At 35.2% G+C, this 21,413-nt stretch overlaps 2 protein-coding genes across 3 annotated transcripts; one reads left to right on the top strand and one right to left on the bottom strand.

Annotated features, from left to right (window-relative positions):
- Positions 1-7,339: 7,339 nt before the first annotated feature.
- On the bottom strand, positions 7,340-13,591 carry LOC112054414 (probable methyltransferase-like protein 25). 2 transcript variants are annotated; one of them, XM_024094193.2, is made up of 8 exons: positions 13,425-13,591; positions 12,423-12,650; positions 11,819-11,991; positions 11,312-11,500; positions 10,191-10,374; positions 9,530-9,730; positions 9,033-9,142; positions 7,340-8,026 (listed from the first exon to the last, which is right to left on the bottom strand). In XM_024094193.2, exons 1-8 carry the CDS (start codon positions 13,456-13,458, stop codon positions 7,664-7,666), a joined length of 1,482 nt encoding a protein of 493 aa, XP_023949961.2. In that variant the 5' UTR covers positions 13,459-13,591; the 3' UTR covers positions 7,340-7,663. The 2 variants fall into 2 exon arrangements, with proteins under 2 accessions (XP_023949961.2, XP_052742110.1); XM_052886150.1 differs by lacking the exon at positions 13,425-13,591 and adding an exon at positions 13,236-13,332.
- A 797-nt stretch (positions 13,592-14,388) lies between these two features.
- Positions 14,389-21,407, top strand: LOC112054409 (cytochrome b5). Its single transcript, XM_024094188.2, has 4 exons — positions 14,389-14,783; positions 15,800-15,888; positions 16,540-16,659; positions 21,069-21,407. The coding sequence occupies exons 1-4, from the start codon at positions 14,649-14,651 to the stop codon at positions 21,148-21,150; spliced, it is 426 nt and encodes a 141-aa protein (XP_023949956.2). The 5' UTR covers positions 14,389-14,648; the 3' UTR covers positions 21,151-21,407.
- The last annotated feature ends 6 nt before the right edge of the window (positions 21,408-21,413 follow it).

Genomic DNA, 21,413 nt, shown 5'->3' with positions numbered 1-21,413 from the left:
CGGTGGTCGGGTATCTAAAAACATAATTCAATTAAATTCAATCTCATTTTTGTTTTTTAAATTCTCCCCTTGTGGCTTCCAAAACTATTAAAATAATAGTATACTATTTGAACCAAGCCGCAGGTAAGAGCTAGTATGTTAACACGTTCACTGCGGTACGAGGTCAATTAATCTCGTACCACACCACAGTTTTAGTGCGAGGTCAAAAAACCCCGTATTGTACGGTACGAGGTCAATTAACCTCGTAACACACCACAACAAGTTTTAGTGCGAGGTCAAAAAACCTCGTATTGCACGATACGAGGTCAATTAATCTCGTATTGTATTGGTAAAGTACTGAAAAATCAGTGACGCAGCGAACGTGTTAATAAAACATCGCCCTGTTATAAAACGTATATGTTGGGGTTGCATGAGTTATGGCGTTCAATATGTGGTTTCTATTATCAACTTATACATTTTCCCGTAGTCCAAGAGGATATTGCATGTAATGCTTTATGAATTTATGCGTTTGATTTCATTCACAGATATAGAACATCACAGTAGCATGGGGTTGGATATATTGATGGTGTGAAATCTTCGCGCCTCGTACATACGACTGAACTCAATGAATATTATTAAGGGTTAAGATTTGATTTCATTTTATTTAAGTTTGTTACGATGTCACACAAAAACTGAATTTAAAAATTCTTTTTCTCAATAATTATTTTATACTATGTTACGTGCCTGCAAAATCACACAAATTTGTCTAAATTTTAAAGCCTACACATTTTTAAACTTCTTAAACATACAACTCGACTTTATAGACAATATTTGGGTAATATGTGTATATATAGCTAACTTGTTGAGGTCACCTTAATGAAAGAAAAATAATTATTGCATTCAAAGCTTCTTCTACAAAACAAATAAAACATTATTTCAAAAAATAGTATTACGGTACATTGGTATATCCGCAATGTATAACAAAAATCAGATCATTAACATCTTCACTGCAATAGCTGTTGTAATTAATTAACAGCTACAGCATCGAAAAAACTGATTCAAGAAAGAAAAATTTGAAAAATCCGAAAAAAATATAACTTGGTCACCCTAGGGATTTTTGGAAATCTATTCAAATTAGTTTTAGATAATTAAGTGGTGTATCTATCTACCATTTGCGTATTATCCAATAATTACGGGACCACCTGTATATGTATATAATGCAAAATATAGGCAAAAAAAAAACAATGGGGATGATGACTAGGTTTGAATATATTGATTTTTATGATTCATTCGGGTAAATAGGGTCAATGTTAACTAATTTATACATAAAAAGCAAAGATTGTTTGGATATTTGCAAAATAAATGAGATTATAAAATTTCAAAATCTATTAAAAATCTTTTATCGTAATTAGATGAAAATTCATACAGTTTTAGCTTCCTTACATTAAATGTGAATTTTTTAAATATATGAACTATAAATATAAACGCACAAATAACAAAGATATTAGCAATTTTGTTTGAACGCTCATACAAATGTAACGATCATTACATTACCTACGACGTCATTTGTTTGTGCCGTTTTGTATGCGGTGTTTTTCAGGGATCCGCGGCAGCGCCGCAAATCTGACCCTTTAAATCCCTGTAGCTCCGAAAGTAATGATCGCAGATAGCCTGTTACTTTTACAAAACTGCTTTACTATTAGCATACTCTCAATTTATATACAATTTAAAAAACTGTCATCATCCCTATTGTCACCTGATAATGATGTATAAATAGCTACCTATACCTTCACAGAAGTATTATATTTTAACTTTGTATTTGCAGGTAAATGTTTCGATATTTTCGCTAGATAGTAGATAGGAAGGTATTTGCGAAGATGTCTCTATTGTCATTAAAAATACACTGCACAATGGTAAATCTTTTCCATTCATCGTGCTATAGCTTCTCACAACTTTTCCAGGAAAATGCTTGCAGTACTCAAAAGAAGAAACTCATATTACCTAGTATAAACGTTACATTAGGTATATTATAGGTATCCTTTAGAAACCTATCCATTCTTAAAAATAGGCTGATAAAATGTTAACTGTGATGACTTTAATGACAATATCATCATCATATTTGTCTCTTATTAGAATGACGTGATAGCCTAGTGTCATATCACCTCTGCCTTCGATTCGGAGGGCGTAGGTCCGAATCCGGTTCGGGGCATGCACCTCCCAACTTTTCAGTTGTGTGCATTTTAAGAAATTAAATATCACGGGTCTCAAACGGTGAAGGAAAAACATCGTGAGGAAACCTGTCTACCTGAGAGTTTTCTCAATTCTCAACCTGTGTAAAGTCTGCCAATCCGCATTTGGCCAGCGTGGTGGACTAAGGCCGTAACCCCTCTCATTCTGAGACTTGAACTTGTACTCAACAATGAGCCGAATATGGGTTGTTAATGATGATGATGATGACGTTCGCATTTGACTATGAACTCACCTGATGGTAAGTGTAGATGAAGTCTAAGATGGGAAACTCTTGCAGGGGGTAGCTACCGCTACTAGCTGATGCCGCGCGGTTTCACCCGCGTGATTCCCGTTCCCAGGAATCCGGGGATAATATATAGCCTATAGCCTTCCTCGATAAATGGGCTATCTAACACTGAAAGAATTTTTCAAATCGGACCAGTAGTTCCTGAGATTAGCGCGTTCAATCAAACAAACAAACACACAAACTCTTCAGCTTTATAATATTAGTATAGCTACGGGCCCCCCGGACAATCTCTTCTAATATGGTGCTTCCCGGGAAAAATAACTGCAGACTTTTCATTTCAGAAATGACAAAACCAAAAAAAAAAGAATTTCTTTTTTTACCTACAAGTTCGAAACATCCTATATAGGTCAAGTCAGTAAAATTCTATCATATTTATTTTAAGCGAGCATTTTTGTTTCTTTTGTGAGAAATCTTAAACCTTCATTTAGGGGCCCCCTCAACTAATTTTGATACAGGGCCCCTTCAAAGCACGCTACGCCACTGCACTCTTGCCTACTAGCATCTTGTTTTAAAGATACCCAAGTTATGTAACAATCAGGAAATATGACGCGGTTTCACCCGCTTAGTTCCCGATTCCGTGGGAATACGGGATCAAATATGACATTCACAAATATCGTGGCTTTCTAGTGGTAAAAGAATTTCCAAAATCGATTCAGTAGCTTTTGAACTATAAATGTGCATAAAAATATAATTATAATAAATTACCGCGAAGCATTAAGGGAAACGAAAACAAGTTATGTCATGATAATGGTGGCAATTAAAGTCGAAACCTTAAAATTAAAGTTACGAGGGATCCAAAGAGCCCATAACAAACTCAGCCAGGGTTTACTTTTTTGCATAGTAGGTAATTAAAGTATAATAGCATAGGCTAACACACTTTCACTTTAACCTTACTAAAATGTGTTATATCTGACTATACGCTAACCTTACTTCCCAAAACGTGATATGTCAGGTCATCGCAGGCCCTCGGTCCATCTTGTAGGTATCGACGTCACTTGAGGCGGGATTAGGCAGCATTAACAGACGTTAGTGTCGGCAAGCCCGGCCGACGGATTATAAGATCACTATGCCAATACAATCTGTTGCTCAAATATTTACATTATCGTACTACTGAATCGACTTTTTGAGGGTTATTTTGCGCAGAGCCTTTGATAGTCTGCGGGTTCGATACTAAGGGTATCGAACCCGTAGAACCGTATTCGTGGCGCAGTGATAGATGGTGGATTAAGGCGGCGGTCCTGTATTCGTTTAGTCCCGGCTGGTCTGATAGAGGTTTTTTTAATTGGTCCAGATCTGGTTGGTGGGAGGCTTCGACTGTGGCTAGTTACTACCCTACCGGCAAAGGTGTACCGCCAAGCGACTTAGCGTTCCGGTACGATGTGTAGAAACTGAAAGGGGATTGATTTGGTGTCTTCTCCTAACAAGTTAGTCCGCTTCCAAGTTTCGTCTATGGTATGTGATGATGTAATCACTTACCATTAGCTGAAATTGTAGTCAAGGGCTAACTTGTAAAGAAAAAAAAAGGTAGGTCATGTAAAAACATTACATAAGATAACTTCTTAACTATAGTTACAATTTATTTTAGGAGCATATCTACAATGCTCAATAGCTCATACTCTGAAAAGGCCTACACATTATGTTACACGTAGACTATCATCCCACGCATCCTGTGACGTCATACTGCTACGCTCTACGTGGCTCTACGCCACATAGTGTTTCCACGCGACTTAGTGCTTTCGTCAAAGTCATCCGGATTCCGGGAAATTTTTGAATACTACCCCAAATACTAAACCGAAAGGGGTGTGGATTTTCATCCTCCTCCTAACAAGTTAGCCCGCTTCCATCTTAGACTGCATCATCATTTACCATCCAGAGTCCGAAGAGCCGATGGACGTTATGGTGCTGGAGTGGGAACCCCGCACCGGAAAGGAAGTCGATACAAAAGGCATATGTCCAGTAGGCCTTGCAAGACAACGACATATTTCGAGAACAGAAATAGACAAATGTCAACCAATATCTGCGATACAGAAAATAGTCATTTATTTCATTGCGTTAAGCGAAAGAGATTGGCCTGGGACTACACCGACACTATTGGTCGACATTTTGTCTATTTCTCTTTAGGAGATATGAAAGTCAAACTACTACATGCTCCTCTATTACATAAAGGCTATACCTTACCCGGAAATTCAAAGAAAACTCACTGCGAAAGTAAAGTAGGACATTTTTCCAAGTAGGTGGGTATTGCGAATTTTCCAAGATATTAAAGCAGTTTCACTCGTGTTCTTGCACATTTTTACCCTGACGACGTTTCCAGTAATTTCAATCTCATCTGGAAAATCTCGGAAAACTGCCTTCTTTAATTACTAAGAAGACCCTGGATTTTTCATTACCATTTCTTTTCTGTTTTTTTTTTCGGATGACTTTTTTGCAGTCGATTTTAGTAAAACACGGTATTTAATTTTATAAAAAAAACTAATATATACTTAGAGGTCAGACTCATGACCGACAGGTCAGGGTTCGATCCCCGCCCGCTACACTATTGACGGGCTCCTAAGACAGCTTTTTTCGATTAGGTAAATTAAAAAGTTACATTTAAAAGATATGGCAAATATTCTTATCAAGAAAAACTTAGATAGTGTATTTGATTGCGGGTATATATTAACACTTATTAGTATTAACCTAACTACGTTTAAAACTTAATAAAAAAATAGGGTTTTGATTTGTCAGACATATTGATATCAAAGTGTTCCTATAGTATAGGCTCCGTTTAGGTACGAATTCCAACAATATTTCAGAGTCACAAAATACGACGATATGCACCAGTACGAGTTTTAGCAAGTAATGTCCCATAGCAGCATTTCTCTCAAATTTCCATCTTCTTACCATAAAATATTAGGTATCAGCGTGCAAGCCATAATCAACATAAAATATATGTATGAGACATGGATCAAGTATCAACTACACTCAACAAATTGAATTCAGTGGCATCTGAGCTTGGGAAACCCTTTTCTTTTTATTTTATTTACCAGTTTTATTTTTATTTTTTATTTTTATTTTGCTTACGATCCATACTACTTGAATAAATGCGTAAAAAAAATACTTTGCTAGTATTCGCGGAAAATAGCAAATAAGTATGTAATTCGATATGTAAAAAAAGAAAAGGAAATTCATACCGCTTGATACACACGCCGGTTTCTCATATACCTATTCATTACAATAATTAATATGTAATATAATAAAATAAAGAGTTTATTAATAAAACATAAAAACTAAATTAAAACCAACGGCTTCATAAGATTAATAATATAGTAATCTCAAGTTTGCCTATCGAAGTTCTATACGAGTATACGAATCATTCACCCTAATTTATTATGTTTTGTACGATTTCACGTTGCTAAGCGACTAATCATATCTCTTTACTATGTTTAGGAACGAGTAGATATATCTAAGTATATTTGGAAGACGATTAAAATAATATGGAAACCATTGGCTTGATCGGCTTCTTTTTAACAAGTTGAAATTAAAAATTTAAAAAAACCCTTGAACGTCATGATTTTAAACGACTTTTTTGTCAGAAATTCTTTTCATCTTATCAAAAAAGTTGAAATGGTGCATTAAGTGAGCTGGATTAAAGAAAATTGGTCACTTACCTACTGTTTTGTTAATTTTTACAAGTACGTTTCCTAATTTAAATAGCTTTATAACGTTTAGCAAATTGCAGATTGTATAAATTGTCTATATTATATCGATATGATTTAAAAAAAACAGTTTTAACTTTTAACTAACGCACGTTGAGCTATTTCTACTTTCAAAAATTTCATTTTAGAAGCGTGATTTTTCGATTTTTGATCCAATAACAAACTTAAAACAACGTTATAAGTACATTAACAATGAGACAATAGCTGTATTCTTGGAACTATTAATAAAAACGTTATTTTTATTATAATCTGGTGGGTGGGTGAAGGCAATAATTGAGAAATTTCATATCCCGTGACGTTCTGTGACAGAATGATTTATTATTCACCTGCCCTTTTAATTTGATATCCATTTCAAGGATACAAAGACGCGGAATTAAGTGATCCGCCCACCGCGCAATTGACATCGTTGAATCGGATGTAGGTATATACTGTTATGCATATCATTATTAGCAATCCATATTCAGCGTACTGCTGAGTACGAGTACCCTCTCAGAATGAGAGGGGCTAGGCCAATAGTCCACAACGCTGGCCTAATGCGTATTGAGACTTTACTAAAAGCGTTAGCTTTTAGCGATCTCTGTTCTGTGCTTCACACATATAGAGAATTAGCGGACGCCCGCGACTTCGTCCGCGTGAAACTCGATGTAAACTTTCAACTACCCCTACCCTACCACTACCCTAACCTACCCCTACTCTACCCTACTCCTACCTTACTATATAATACTCCTACCCTACTGTATAATAAAATATTAAATTGTCATCCATACGTCATTACATATCTGTCATTATACGTCAATTACATAGCTTTCATTTGCGTTTTGCGTTTCATGTCAAGTCACACGGGAATGCTGTCCAACGGGATAAAAAGTATCCTATGTCCTTCTCCTGGCTCTAAACTACCTCCCTGCCAATTTTCAGTTAAATCGGTTCAGCCATTCTTGAGTTATAAGTGGAGTAACTAACGCGACTTTCTTTTATATATATAGATTAAGAAAATTCCCAGGTATGCAAGTTTCCTCACGATGTTTTTCCTTCACCGTTTAAGACACGTGATACCATCATATTATCACCACTGAACATTATTGATACGAACTCATATGTTATTCTATCAATAAAAACACAACAATGATGTTTTATGATTAATTTATTGAATATATTACAATCAATCTTAAACCAAGTATCTGTATACTACAGAACTAATTAAATTCAGTACATTAATAATTAAAATTTACAATCAATAAAAATACGTTAACAAGTTCGCTGCGGTACGAGGTCAATTGACCTCGTAAGTCTGGCGTGTTCAAGAATCACGAGGTCGATTGACCTCGTATCGCACAAATAAAGTTTTAGCATGAGTTCAAAGAAACTCGTACCGCACCAGAGAAAAGTACAGAAAAATCAGTACCGCAGCGAAAGTGTTAACAGTATAATGAGAACCTTTAAGGTAATGTCACCTAACAGCAACAACACTGTGACAACGAGGCGATATAACCGGATCAAACAATTTAACAAGATAGCATTTTTCAAAACCATTTTGACACAAATACAATAGTCTATCTAACAAAATAACACTTTCAATGACTTGCGCCAAACATAATCTAACGAAATAAAATAAAACTATTCTTTTCCATTGCACATCCATGTTTTTATGTATATCTGTAAGGTAATTTTCGGGTAGACTTTCATATAGTCCGAGTTTTAGTATGGCGTCGGCCATTTTGAAATAGTCGTTGAAATTTTGACATTTAGACGAGATACCTTTGAGTCTACCTTCCGTTACAGGTAAGTTTGGTAAATGCTTTTTGATGATTACCTGTAACAAACATTTATGAGTGTCAATTAATTCTTTACTACTAACTTTTAAATGTGGTGTGTTTTTATTATTTTTTAATAGTGGTATAAGTAAGTGATGATGCAATCTAAGATGGAAGCGGGCTAACTTGTTAGGAGTAGGTTGAAATTGCTCCTTACGATTAAAAAAAAAGAAAATTAAAAAAAAATGTCAACAGCCTATTGCATCTACGCCATTGTTTACAAAACATACCTGAATTCAATGATGTTAAATACTGTTAGATGTGTTACTAGGTCATGAAAAATGTGGCGCTCAAAAGAGGAAATTTCCACATCTCAATGTTAGTTGTGGTCAACAACGAACGTTATTTAAACAAATAATACCTAAATATCGTCTACAATGTCGAGTTGTGTGTTTAGGAAGTGTAAAAACTATATATACATAAATATATAATGGAATTAAAGACAAAATTGTGCTCAGTGTAGCCTATTGTTCGGATCACTTTTTGGGATGATTTTGTGGGGACGTAACCGATCTATAGTATTAGAGGTTAAAGTATGAAATTGCCGATTTGTACTGAAAATCTAAATTGTTTATTTTTTAATTTTTAACAAATTTATTTGATCAAAATAGTTGCCATTATTATCTATACATTGCTGCCATCTAATGGGAAGGTCATTAATGCCTTTGCGATAGAACTCCGACGATCTAGACTGCACAAACTGTGTGAAAGCATTTTGTACTGCCTCCTGGAAAGAAAACTTCTTGTCACCGCGTCGGAACTCGTATTCAAAAATCACTTGAATTTTCGCAGTATCCATCTTTCTTGTCTAAATTGAATAACAAAAACAATTGAGAGCCGATATTCAAATGTTTCACATTTTTTAAAAAAAGAACATCATAGAGACCATTTGAAAAAAGTTCCATTCGAAAACCTCAAACCATGAAGATTCTATGTCAATTCAAAAAACTATTGCAATAAAACGGCAATTTCATACTTTAACCCCTATTATAAAATTATCATTGCCTGTAGTACAGCGCGGTAGAGCAGACTTCTGTCAGGCAGTTGTCTGTGGCGCACCACTCTGTCTATGGACTGCGCTGCCAGCATGCGGGCATTCCTCCCCAAGTTGTAACCTTCACAAATAAACAGTTTATTAGTTATCGTACCCATATTCGGCTCACTGCTGAGCTCGAGTCTCCTCTCAGAATGAGAGGAGTTAGGCCAATAGTCCACCACGCTGGCCCAATGCGGATTGACAGACTTTACACACGCAGAGAATTAAGATAATTCTCTGGTGTGCAAGTTTCCTCATGATGTTTTCCTTCACCGATTGAGTCACGTGATATTTAATTTCTTAAAATGCACAAAACTGAAAAGTTGGAGGTGCATGCCCCGGACCGGATTCGAACCCTCGCCCTCCGAAATTGGAGACAGATGATAGTTTATTAGTATTTATATATTATTTTAAGTTGTATACATTTAAAGTGAAGTTTATTTTTTTACATTTATTTAAAAGTTACCTCTCAACCGTTCCGACATAGGGAATCCCATCCCCCACTTCCCATCCCCGTAGTCCCTCTGGAACACGTCGAAGGCCATCTCGTCGACATCCTCAGTGAGCAGGTGGTAGCAGCACGGCACGTTGAGTAGCGCGGAGATGTGGCCACTGCAGGCGAACAGTCGTAGGGAGGTAGGGCCTAGGTTGCCACATGTGTGGAGGCCTAGAGAAATCAAATTCATATTATTTAGTAGGTTTTTAATTTTGTTTTGTCAATCTCTTTTCACTTGGTCCAACAATGTTAGCGCCACTGAACTTATATAGTATTAAAAACACATCCAGCTTCCGTTTCCTGCTATCTATGGGTATCTTTAGTCAATACACTCTCATGTCCTTTTACGGTGGTAGAATCTTTACAAACAGTTAACTTTTCAAAAGTGCTAGTAAACTGAGCCTTCATGAAATAAATGATTTTTGAGTTTCTGGGCACACTTTCCCAAGTATATACAATAAAAGAATATCTGATAGAATATGACATGTTGCGACAGTGCCGCAAAGTTTGCAATTTTGACTATGTCATCAGTTCATCACCAATAATACCCTAAGCAAAGCCATCCTAAGAGCCATGACCTAAGCAAATCAATATATTCCAAAGTCTACTTAATCAAAAAACGATAACGTACCCGTTAAAAGCAATTTCATGTCGTCATTCGAGTGTTCTGGAAACTTCTCCCGCACGATCTGCAGCAGGTCTGTGTCGTTAGTGATGTAACTTTGTGCAAAGCGATGAAGATCCGTATCGATAGCCTCCGCTATACGCTCCGCCGTACCGTTCTTTATCCTCTTCGCTATTGCGTGCCACTGTTTCTGTCATAACATCCATTGTTATTAGCTGGATTAATTTGTTTTACAGACCAACATAACCAAATTTAAAAAGATTAGTATTAAAATAATTTTTTAATACTAATCTTAAAAAAAAATTCACGGGCTCTGAGTCGCGAGGGTGGACTCCGTTTTGCTCGGCTACAAAGACACAGCATTCCCGACCTGTGGAACAGATTTCCATAACAAGCCAAAGGGAGAGCTGCTGACAGGGAATCTGCAGCAAAATAGCTCTCAAAGAAATCATTAAATGATATGATAATATCAGATAAATCAATGGCTTATTGCCTATGAGCAGATCGCCATGTCGCAAAATATTTTTTTACACGGTGTTTACTCATAAATAGATTGATTCATGAGGAAAGGTTTGGTACATACATAATTTGTTAAGATTTCGTGAAAATTTATTGTAATATGGCGATGGTTGTTGGAAGAGCCGGTAAAACTCGAGCCGCCAGAAAGCTTTCTTTGAAAACGCTGCCTAATCCGTTAGAGATAACAAAAACATGCATTGATGAAATACCTCTTTTATTAGTCTACAAAAAGTCCGTAATGACATATAGCTATATTTCAAGGTAGCTTACTATACCTACCCATTTTATCTTTCTAAAACACGATAGCGGACGTATAGTTAAGAATATTTTGTAAAATTGGCTAGGGTATTACAAAGTGCTGAAGTGCGCAGTCAAGGTAATCTCCACCTGTTAACGCCAAGCCTTTTCGTAATACTGGAACATTAAGAGGTCCAGTAGTCAGGATCTCATTTGTGTTAACTTAGTAATTTACATAATTGGCGACCGTGACAGGACTTGTACAAGTGTGACCTTATTGTGAGTCGCCGCCCACCGCTCGCCTGCACAGTCCACACAGAGCGTCGCGCCACTCGCCACGCACAGAGACGCAACTACAGGATGATCTCTACCTGTACAAGTGTGACCCTCTTGTGAGCGCTGGCGAGGGTGCGCGGGTCGCAGTCGATGGTGAGGCTGGGCAGGCGGTAGGCGAGGCTCAGCGCCAGTAGTAGCGGCCCGCGCCCCCCACCCGCCTCTACACAGTGCGTCGCACCGCTCGCCGCGCACAGTGACGCCACCGCACGAGACATCACTTGCACCTGACATAGACAAATACCTTTTTTTTTATTCTTTACAAGTTAGCCCTTGGCTAACCTGATGGTAAGTGATGCAATCTAAGATGGAAGTGGGTTAACTTGTAAGGAGGAGGATGAAAATCCACACCCCTTTTGGTTTCTACTAGACATCGTACCATAGTACCATCATAACTTTGATAGATTATAATATACCGAAAAATAACACGTAAAATTGTAATCTGTATGTACAGTTTACAATATATCGACAGATTTCTATATCGCGAGTGAGGTTATAAACTAACGGTAACAATTTAAAAGTAACATATATAATTAACTACCTACCTCATAACTTTTCTTGCTATTCATGAATTCAGAGATCTGCACTTCAGGCACCATGTCTGCACCCCAAGACTTGATTCGTTCTTGTAGTTCATCTGCTGAGAGACAGTACTCATTGTCCACAGATAAACAGTAACTGCGGGTTTCCTGCACCCATTTTGATAACTCATTGTGGTCTGTAAATAAAAATATATAATGATATATAATAGAAATGTATAATGTGTTTACTTGTCAAATTAAAATATTAATTTTCAAGGACCTTTTAACCTTTAATATTAAGTTATTTATTACCCTACATTATTTTTTACTCCATACCCTTTATAGCAATAAAATATAACCTATGTTATTCTGTGATTACAAAGTTAATCTTCTCAGACCAGGGTGCTCTTTAGTAGCTTTGTTACCTTAAGTTTAATTTTAAGTACTAGACTTTACTTAACAAAGAGAAAGTGCCTATAGACAGGGTGTACTTGAAATGAATTAATTTGGACTTTGAATTTCACAATGTGGCTGTCTACTGGTAAAATAATTTTCATAATTGGTTTAATAGATGTAGATATTTACTTTTGATAGTATTAGCATAGATTAATACATGCTTATTACTTACCCATATAGTTTCCTTCAGCACTACTCCAAAACATTTCAACAGCATTGTTAAAGTCACAGTCATCAAGATAGTCTCTCAATTTTCTGGGCAACAAATTATCCCAGTGGCTGTCCGTGAAGAACTCCACCATGTGACAGTTAGCAAGAGGTAGAAATGGAGTGAGGTATGCAATTGCCTTATCTATTTGGTTGTGCAACTTGTGTATTTTGGAATTCATTGCAGTATTACCTAAAAACAATTTTATCAGAATAACTTTCTAATTATACAGGGTGCTCTGGAGTATTTCCCATAACTCTGGGGTTATAATCTTTATTGAAAATTAATTAAAAATATTCAAGGAACATGTGTTCTAAAATTAATATTTTCGGAGTGAATAATATTTCTTTTGTAAATAGATCTTAAAATGTGTCGAATAAACACGCTCTTATAATTATGACGTAGCCAAGTTTGACGTATTTTATAATGCAAGCATATATAAAGGCGCGCGTTACATGTATAGTCAGAATTATTTGAATTACTTTGCGTGAAAACATAAAAAGTTTCTGTTTATAACTTTAAAAAAAGTTAGTATGCAGTTTGCCTCCTATAAGTGGACTCATCAACACCTTGAAGTTATGGGAAATACTCCAGAGCATCCTGTATATTTGAACTATTACATGCCTCTATAGTTTAAACAGCCAATTTTATTATTAAAGAATGAAGTGTTACACTTAAAACATACTTCTAACAGTTTTTGTTTTCATTTAATATAATTACAGTGTTTTGGATCTGTAATCATTGGAATATAGTTCTATAAAAAAAAAAAATACCAACCAAATTGAGAACCTCCTCCTTTTTGAAGTCAGTTAAAAATAAAAGGTATTTGATAGGTGTTCCATTGTTTAAAAGGTTGATAACCCCTGTTCTATAAATCAATTTAAAAAATCAACTATAATATATTAATTTATGAAATGAAATGAAACTAATTTTGATCTCGTTAAAAAATTAAAGGACTTATCTTACCAACAAAATATTTAAAAAGAGACAGTAGAATCATAAGGGTTAGCAGATGATATCTTCAACAAAGCACAGGCTTTCTTGTACTGTGCGCGGATCGTTTCAGCCTGAGCTAGAATGTCATGCTCTTCAGAGTTAGTACGAGGGAATGTGTTTATTAGTTCTTGCACTTTTTCCAATTGCTTCAAGAGCTTTTCTGAGTAAGTTGGAGCTTGCTTGTTTTGTATGTGATGTGTTACCACACCTAAATAGTAGCCTGTAAAAATATTTTTTTATATTACAATCAATACAGATATTTGTCGACCACTGTGGCGCTGTGGATTAACAAGACGGCAGGTCCTGGGATCGATTCCTGGCTGAGCCAATTTGTGGAGTGGCTCAGTATCTATTAAAATAGACCGACAATGGTGTTATATTATGTATGTGTATACTATATAATATACCTAATTCTCTCCCTAATTCTGCACCTCTGTGATATCCTAAATGATAACCTTCTGGATTTCCAGCTTCAGTGCCAGCTGTAAAACCCTCGTCATAACTTTTTTTACATTGTTTGTTCTCACTCAGGAATATGTCATCTAAAACATCGTTAAAATCGATGTCTTCAGCCATTTATTTATATTGAAATTAGAATAAATTTGTTATAAAAAATAAATCTAAAACTTTTTATAGGTTATGAAATATGTAAACAACACTGTCCTGTCCAATCTATTAGTCTGTGGTCCAGTCACAGATTAATAAACTTAAACACCTAAACAAAGAACACAGAATAATAAGATTTTTTTATTAACTGGCTCTGAGTTTTTATTTTTTCCATAGACTATTTATATTGCAAAAGCTTTTCTCTGTAGGAGATAAAATTTATCGCAAAAAAATACAAGCTGTCAAATGCCAATGTCATTGTCAATGTCAAACAAAAATCATATGACTTTGTCTACTTCCCTCATAGTTAGTAAAGTTAGTTCTTTCTAGTCTATAGTGATCTGTGGTTAGTTCCGAGTTCGTACTTCGTAGATTGCAATTTATTATAACATCTTGAATGATTTATTCTGTCTTTGAATTAAATTAAACAACTATTAAGTCAGTGATTGTAGTAATTTTATTGTATGTAGTTTATTACGCGTTAAAGCCCTGAACTGAATCTCCGCACACGACAGTCTATTTATTCTTTTCATTGAAACCTTGACCGTTTGTGCAGTTCTAAGTTCATACAATTTTAGTATTTTAACCATGACCGACCGCCCTGAACCTTCTGGATTGAAAGTTATATCTACGGCTGAAGTGGCGAAACATAATAGTAAACAAAATGGTGTATGGATGATAATTCACGACAATGTTTATGATGTGACAAGTTTTCTAGAAGAGGTTGGTACCTATAATTTAGAAAAAAATATAGTTTTTAAGGATATAGTGCAGGAAGGTGTCCTCCCAGTCCCAGGAGGTGCTAAGGGGTCCTCTCTTATTAAACATATGTTGCTAGGACCCATTACATGGGGTTTCTGCTGATTATTATAATTACCATTTATTGTAAGATGATAATAATCATAGTGAATGTACATAGCATGTTTTTCTAAATGCATAGTAGTAAACAAGAGACTTCCATAGTTTGTTTATTTCATTTAAAATAAAAAGGTTATTTTTTGTTATTATTATTGTAATTATGGGCTAAGCAGCTTTGCTGTTGTGTATATATTGTTGTGCTTCTTATTGCTACATACATCTATCCAGTCTGTTCTTAAAAAAATGCAGTGATTTTGTGGTTATACTGAGGTGTATCAAGGGTATAAGGGAAGCTCTTTGGCAGATGCCAAGTCTGTTATTATGTCCTCTCAATTTAGGGTTACTCTTTCTAGTGAATAATTCTGTTAACTCCTCTACATTATAATAATGGTTTAAAATCTTATATGTCTCTGTCAAATCTCCTCTTTCTAGTCTACTCTCGAGAGTGTAGAGTCTGAGATGATTTAGCCTGTGCTCATAATTGAGGTTCTTCAACTGTATAGGCAATTTAGTGTCTCTATATTATTTCTTTTATATCTCTAACTTAGTGGTGTTGCTTGTTTGTCAGTATTCTACAAGATATATTTCAGAGAGTGTGCTCAGGAACTGTATGATCTTATTTTTCTGCTTTCTTGACTGACAAAGACATCCATTGAATACATAGGCCTTTTGTAGGGACTTCAACATCATGGTCCTGAGCCGCATGTATCCAGTGACTCTCATGATGTCATCAGTCCACCTGGTGGAGGGTTGACCAACACTTGACTTGACTTGTAAGGGTGCGGAGTCGCCATTCAAGCACCTTGAGACCCCAACGTCCAACGTCTTTTCTAACTCATAACTCTCACACTCGTTATAACTTGTGATTTTAATTTGTAAAGCATCCAGGTGGTGAAGACACCCTGCTGGATGCGGCGGGAAAAGAAGCGACACAAGACTTTGAGGATGTGGGCCACAGTGATGATGCTATGTAAGGGAATTTTGTTAATATACATAAACTAAAAGGCACCTTCATCCTCATGTATTTTTTGGTTCATCATATTATGTATGAGGTAAAGGAGGCAATCACTGAGAGGTGGTGGTTCGATTCCCGCCTGTACTGTTGTTGTACTTTCTTGTAACATATTATTTTCTGAGTAGTTAGAAGGAAATGGGAATATTGGTCATAATTATTTAAAAGATAAAGCAAATATTCTTTACATTTTGAAAAAAATATTAATGAATGTGCTTGCCTAGAATTTGCCAATTTCTTGTTGTTTGTGACTTGATTATTTATTATAAATAGTATCCTAAAGTAGGGAAAATAGAAGTCAGGACAGCACCTTTGCAATGCAAATTAGAAAATTTATTTAACTACCCGATAATGACTATTATTGGTTATTCTTCTCTTTTGTTTGTTAATAATTTTTGTTCTTAAATATTGTATTATGTAATAATAACCAGTGCACAGTAAAACCAAATGTGGTTTGTATTGCACTATGGTTAGGCTTAATTGAAATGTGTTTTTTTTGTAGAATAATAAATAAATAAAATAAAAAAGAATAGCCAAAATGAACATCAACTGTGTAAGGGTGCAAATACTCAACTAAACAGATTTTTGATAAATAATTTTACATTTCAGAGAGCTGATGAAGAAATATCTGATTGGCACGCTACCATCTGCAGAGAAGTCTCAAGGGGGAAGTAAACCTGCAGACTCAACCACACCTGGACACAAGTTTGACCCAATCCCAGAGTTGAGGTAAGTAGTGCTGTGTACTTAATAACTTTTTATCTATTTAATAGAAAATCTAGTTTTTATGTACACTTAAATATATTTTATGTACTTAAATATATTTTTTGTATTGAATAGGCAGTAGAAATATACTGTGCACCTCAACTTATTTGCAAAAAGAGAAAGAAATTTGTTGCGATGGGAGAGAGTGATGATGTATGTTTGTTATTGTATTTAGTGTTGTGTTTTTACAAACATAATATGTGTTATGGATAAATATTAGCCATGTAATAATGTAGAATAATGTACTCTTTAGTTTAGTCACAGAAAACATATAGTTCAGTTAAACTAACTTTTTTGTTTTTAAAATCTTATTTTTTTAGGAGCTTGGTCCATATCGGACTAGTTGAATGTTGCTCCATACTTATAATTAAGTATGTCTCTCAAAGTTCTCTGTGTCCAGCATCTAAAGGCGCTAGCTGACGCTCGCGACTCCGCTCACGTGAATTTCTGTTTATCACAAATACCACAGGAGCAATGGATACTCCAGTATTTCATAGTCGGAATCTTTGTGAATTATCTAGGGAAGTACTACCACTGGCACTTTATTTGGCATGAAGTGTTGAGCCATTTTCTTCTTTAAATACTTTGTTACCTTGATATCATAGAAACTTCTTTTTAAAGTTCTTCTTAATTCTGACAACCTATAGGTAAGGCAGAAATTATGTTAGTGACATTTAATGACTTAATATCAAAGTGTTATTGTCCTGCAATCAAAATTTTCTTAAAATTATAAACAATTTTCCGAAACAAATAAAGGATTGCGTGGAAATTATTAAGTGCAAATAAAATTAAAGATTTTCAGACACTATGGCGTAAGTTATTTTTATAATAATAATAATAATCGTTTATTCTCTATAAAAACGTAACATGATAGGTAAAAATAGCTTAACACTATAATTAATGGATGAGTAACAGGTATCTAAACTAAGAAAGAACTTGTATTATAGACACCTGTGCTCTTCCCTGCTTAGATGTAACAATCTTATCTTATAATATATTCAAAACAGGTTAATAAAAAGTGGGAATGCTAAGTTATATGTGCCCCCCTTCAAAAAGGGGAAGGTTATTATAATTACTATCAAAGCCCCCTTTTTTAATTGAAGAAGAGTGAGATCTTGAGATCTAATGATTGGAACTCGAAAATTTTCGCTGAATCAAAATTGTTTCAACGAAAATTATTTATAAGCGAAGTATACACAATGTATTGTTTTATCAAAGGGTTTTCCGATACTTCCAACAATTAACGTTATAATTATTATTTATCTTGACAAAATATATAACAAAATATTTCTCATAAATCACTATATTGGTAAAATCCGTTCAGAGTTTTAGAGTTTATTGCTAACAAACATACAGGGCGCAGAACTTTGTTTTATATATATGTATAGTATAGATGTATAAAGAGCTCAGCGACGGGCAAATAGCTATTTATGTTATTTTCCGTTCCTTTTTCCTTACAGGTCAAATTCAAGGTCTCGATGCTCACTTTGTGGCGAATCCAGGTTAACTGTAAAACAACTGACATAACTTAAATTTATTAATTTCCAAGAACTATTTAATAATGATTTTTTCATTTAGTTGCCCACATTTACCGGCAAAATTGGAAAAAACTTGGAGAACATATGACGGGTCGCCGAGCAGGTCGTAATCTCTTTTTGTCTTATCTCTCATAATCATCAACAGCCGATGGACGCCAACTGCTGGACATAGGTCTCTTGCATGTACTTTCACACCACGGTCTCGAGTCCACCCAGTGGGGGGTCGACCAACCCTGCGCTTTCCGGTGTGGGGTCGCCATTCCAGCACCTAGCGACTTCAAAGTCCATCGGCTCTTCGAACCATGTGGCCTGCCCATAATTTTCGTCATAATTTTAATGCGAATGTATGCTTGTACATAAAACAGGAACATGGTTTGAAATAAGAGTAATATAAAAAAAAAACAGATTCGTTTGTTTAAAATAGGATTTACTAGTTTACAAGCAAGTTTATAAACAGTTGTACTCCTAGAACAACACGAATTTATGGTTCTTTTAGTATTAGAAAGCAAAATCTACTAGATTATGTATCTACTAGATTAAGTATGGACTATGTAAATGATAGTTATCCAATTATAATTATACGAAGTTATACGACGGGTATTTGTACGAAGTTGTTGCAACAGTGGTATAAATAAAAGGGTATTTGATAACTTGAGTTCAGTTCTTTGTTAGGCAGCGTGAACACCGTCACGCTGCTAGTCGCGTTAGTGATTTTGTGCAATAAAGTTTTGTTTTGTTATTGATAATGTTTTATGTTGTAATTGTTGATCAAAAATTGTTTAGTGTGGGCATGGAGTACATGTCGAGCAGGAGAGTGAGTGTTTATGCATTCTAAAGGAATCCCTTAAACCTACGCTCAAGGTCACAATTCCTGCGAACTACTCGAGGTGTTTCCTCGACACAAAATTATGGTACAATGACTGTCGCTGCTGTCCATCACGTTATATTATAATTATACGCAAAATACTTTCTATTATATACATATTAATAATAATCTACATTTTTTAAATGCAGTCGATCTATAGGATCGGTAAAATCGGAATATAAACCACCAACTACGCCGAGGCCTGAAGGAAGGGTGAAAGCAATTTACGTACCCAGGGAAAGGTTAACATTGTTTTTAAACTTTTAATTTAAATTCGATTAAGAGACTAGGCATCTGTTGGTACGAATTCCAAATAAATCTGCAATAGCTTGTCCAAAGAATCGTTAGTTCCTCAAAAATTCTCCGATTATTGTTCACATTGGTCACATCCAGTAAGTTACTGATTTGAAGGCGGTTCACTTACTATGTGTGTAACAATAATTATTAAAAGTAAAAAAGTGCTCACACTCGTGGCTGCGCTGATAATGAGAAAATGCACTTCGGAGTGGCAACATTTGATGTGATTGGTAGATGGAGAGTAAAAGCGAATATTATAATTTAAGTACATTATAATGTTATACCATGGCTAATATTTATAAATAACTTTCCAAAAAGGACCTTGTCTATTCTGCAAGTATGTTTTAAAATCACAACAATGTCTTATTAGATATAGGTACCATGGATATATCTAACTAGTATAGTGCATAGAACGAGGAACTAAAGCAACTAGTTGATATATCTTTATATTCAATGAATATGGATCTCCTCTTAGACGCTTTTATGCTATAGAGATGAGGAAAATAGTGAAATAGAGTGTATGCCTACCAGACCATGTAGTAACTAAGCAATTATTTTCAAGTTTCTTTAGATTGCGTAGTGATTAAAATGATTTCGATTATTTTTACCAACGTCAAAAACGATGGAGGTTTCTACTAAAGAACTCATTGCGACATAGCAAGTCCCAAAAAAAATTATAATTATGGTTTGATTTTGTACTATTATATGAACGAGTTGCGTCTAGCTAAAGATATATAAGGGGAGGTTTGCGTCGCTCAATTCCACTTGTTTTTATTGCAGAAATAACTAGGAACATTCACATATTTATAACTATTAAAATTATATACAAAAATCCTTGTTTTTAGGAGACCTCGTGGACGACCATGCGATTCTGGGTTATTATAATTTCTTAATTATATCAAATTAAATATAGTGACCATATAAGTTTTGGTTTCAAAAAGCTAAATGTAGTTTGTATCTATAAAAAAAAAACAGTATTTGGGCCACATATTACGAAATGAAATTGAAAAGTAGATATTTTTATTTGTTAGTTATATGTATGTGCGATGCAATAAAATTATAATATTTTTTAGGAGACGTCCAGAGCCAACAAGGTTATTATTTATTCAAACTTAGTATGGTAGTTTTTAGTTTTGGTATTTAATAGCAGCAAGCATTTCTTTTAACTAGAAAGCACAGTGTTGGTCGAACCCCCCACCAGGTGGACTGACGACATCAAGCGAGTCGCAGGGATTCGCTGGATGCAGGCGGCTCAGTATCGTGATGTTTGGAAGTCCCTACAAAAGGCCTATGTCCTGCAGTGGACGTCCATCGGCTGATATTATGATGATGATGATGAGATAAAAAACCAGGCAATTGTAATTAAATATGTTTGTCCCATTCGATAACGACCTGTCAGAAACGCAATTTCTGAGCTGCCGGATATTAACTTCGCCAAGCCGGAGTATACTTAGATGTTGATTATAGATAGATACACTATAGTCTGGCAAGTTGGTTAATAACACTCCCATGATATGCGGGCTACAGGGGGAAAGACTGCGCGGGAGTGAAATCATGCGTGCGAAGAAATGACGACATCAGTCGTGGGTGTGGGGAGTGTTACGAACGAAGTTGCCAAGCTATAGTACCTGTTTCGGGAACAAAGATATTAAAAATATTTTTTTTCGTTTCAGTTCAAATCTAAAATGGGCAGTAATCGCTCTAGCTGGCGCTGTGGTACTCGGTATTATATTGAAGAAATATCTGAACAAGTAAACCGTGGTGTATTAGTTGTATGGGGTCCACGTTATACCGGTTCAAACCTATAACAGTTAGATGTAAGTTTGTCCTATGCTTCGTCTGTGTTAACAAAACTACCAAAGTGGTAGAAATCAAAAATATATTTATTGGAGTTAGACCACTTTGTTTTTGGTAGTGACCTGTGTAAGTGTTACCATAATAATAATGTATATAAAGTACCAAAATAATATATGATATAGATGTATTTATTTAATATAATGAATAAGGTTGAAGATCTT

This window comes from Bicyclus anynana, chromosome 16 (genome assembly GCF_947172395.1).
Source record: "Bicyclus anynana chromosome 16, ilBicAnyn1.1, whole genome shotgun sequence".
NCBI classification, from domain to species: domain Eukaryota; kingdom Metazoa; phylum Arthropoda; class Insecta; order Lepidoptera; family Nymphalidae; genus Bicyclus; species Bicyclus anynana.
The sequence above is the reverse complement of the archived record's forward strand: the minus strand, read 5'-3'. Positions and strand labels throughout refer to the sequence as shown.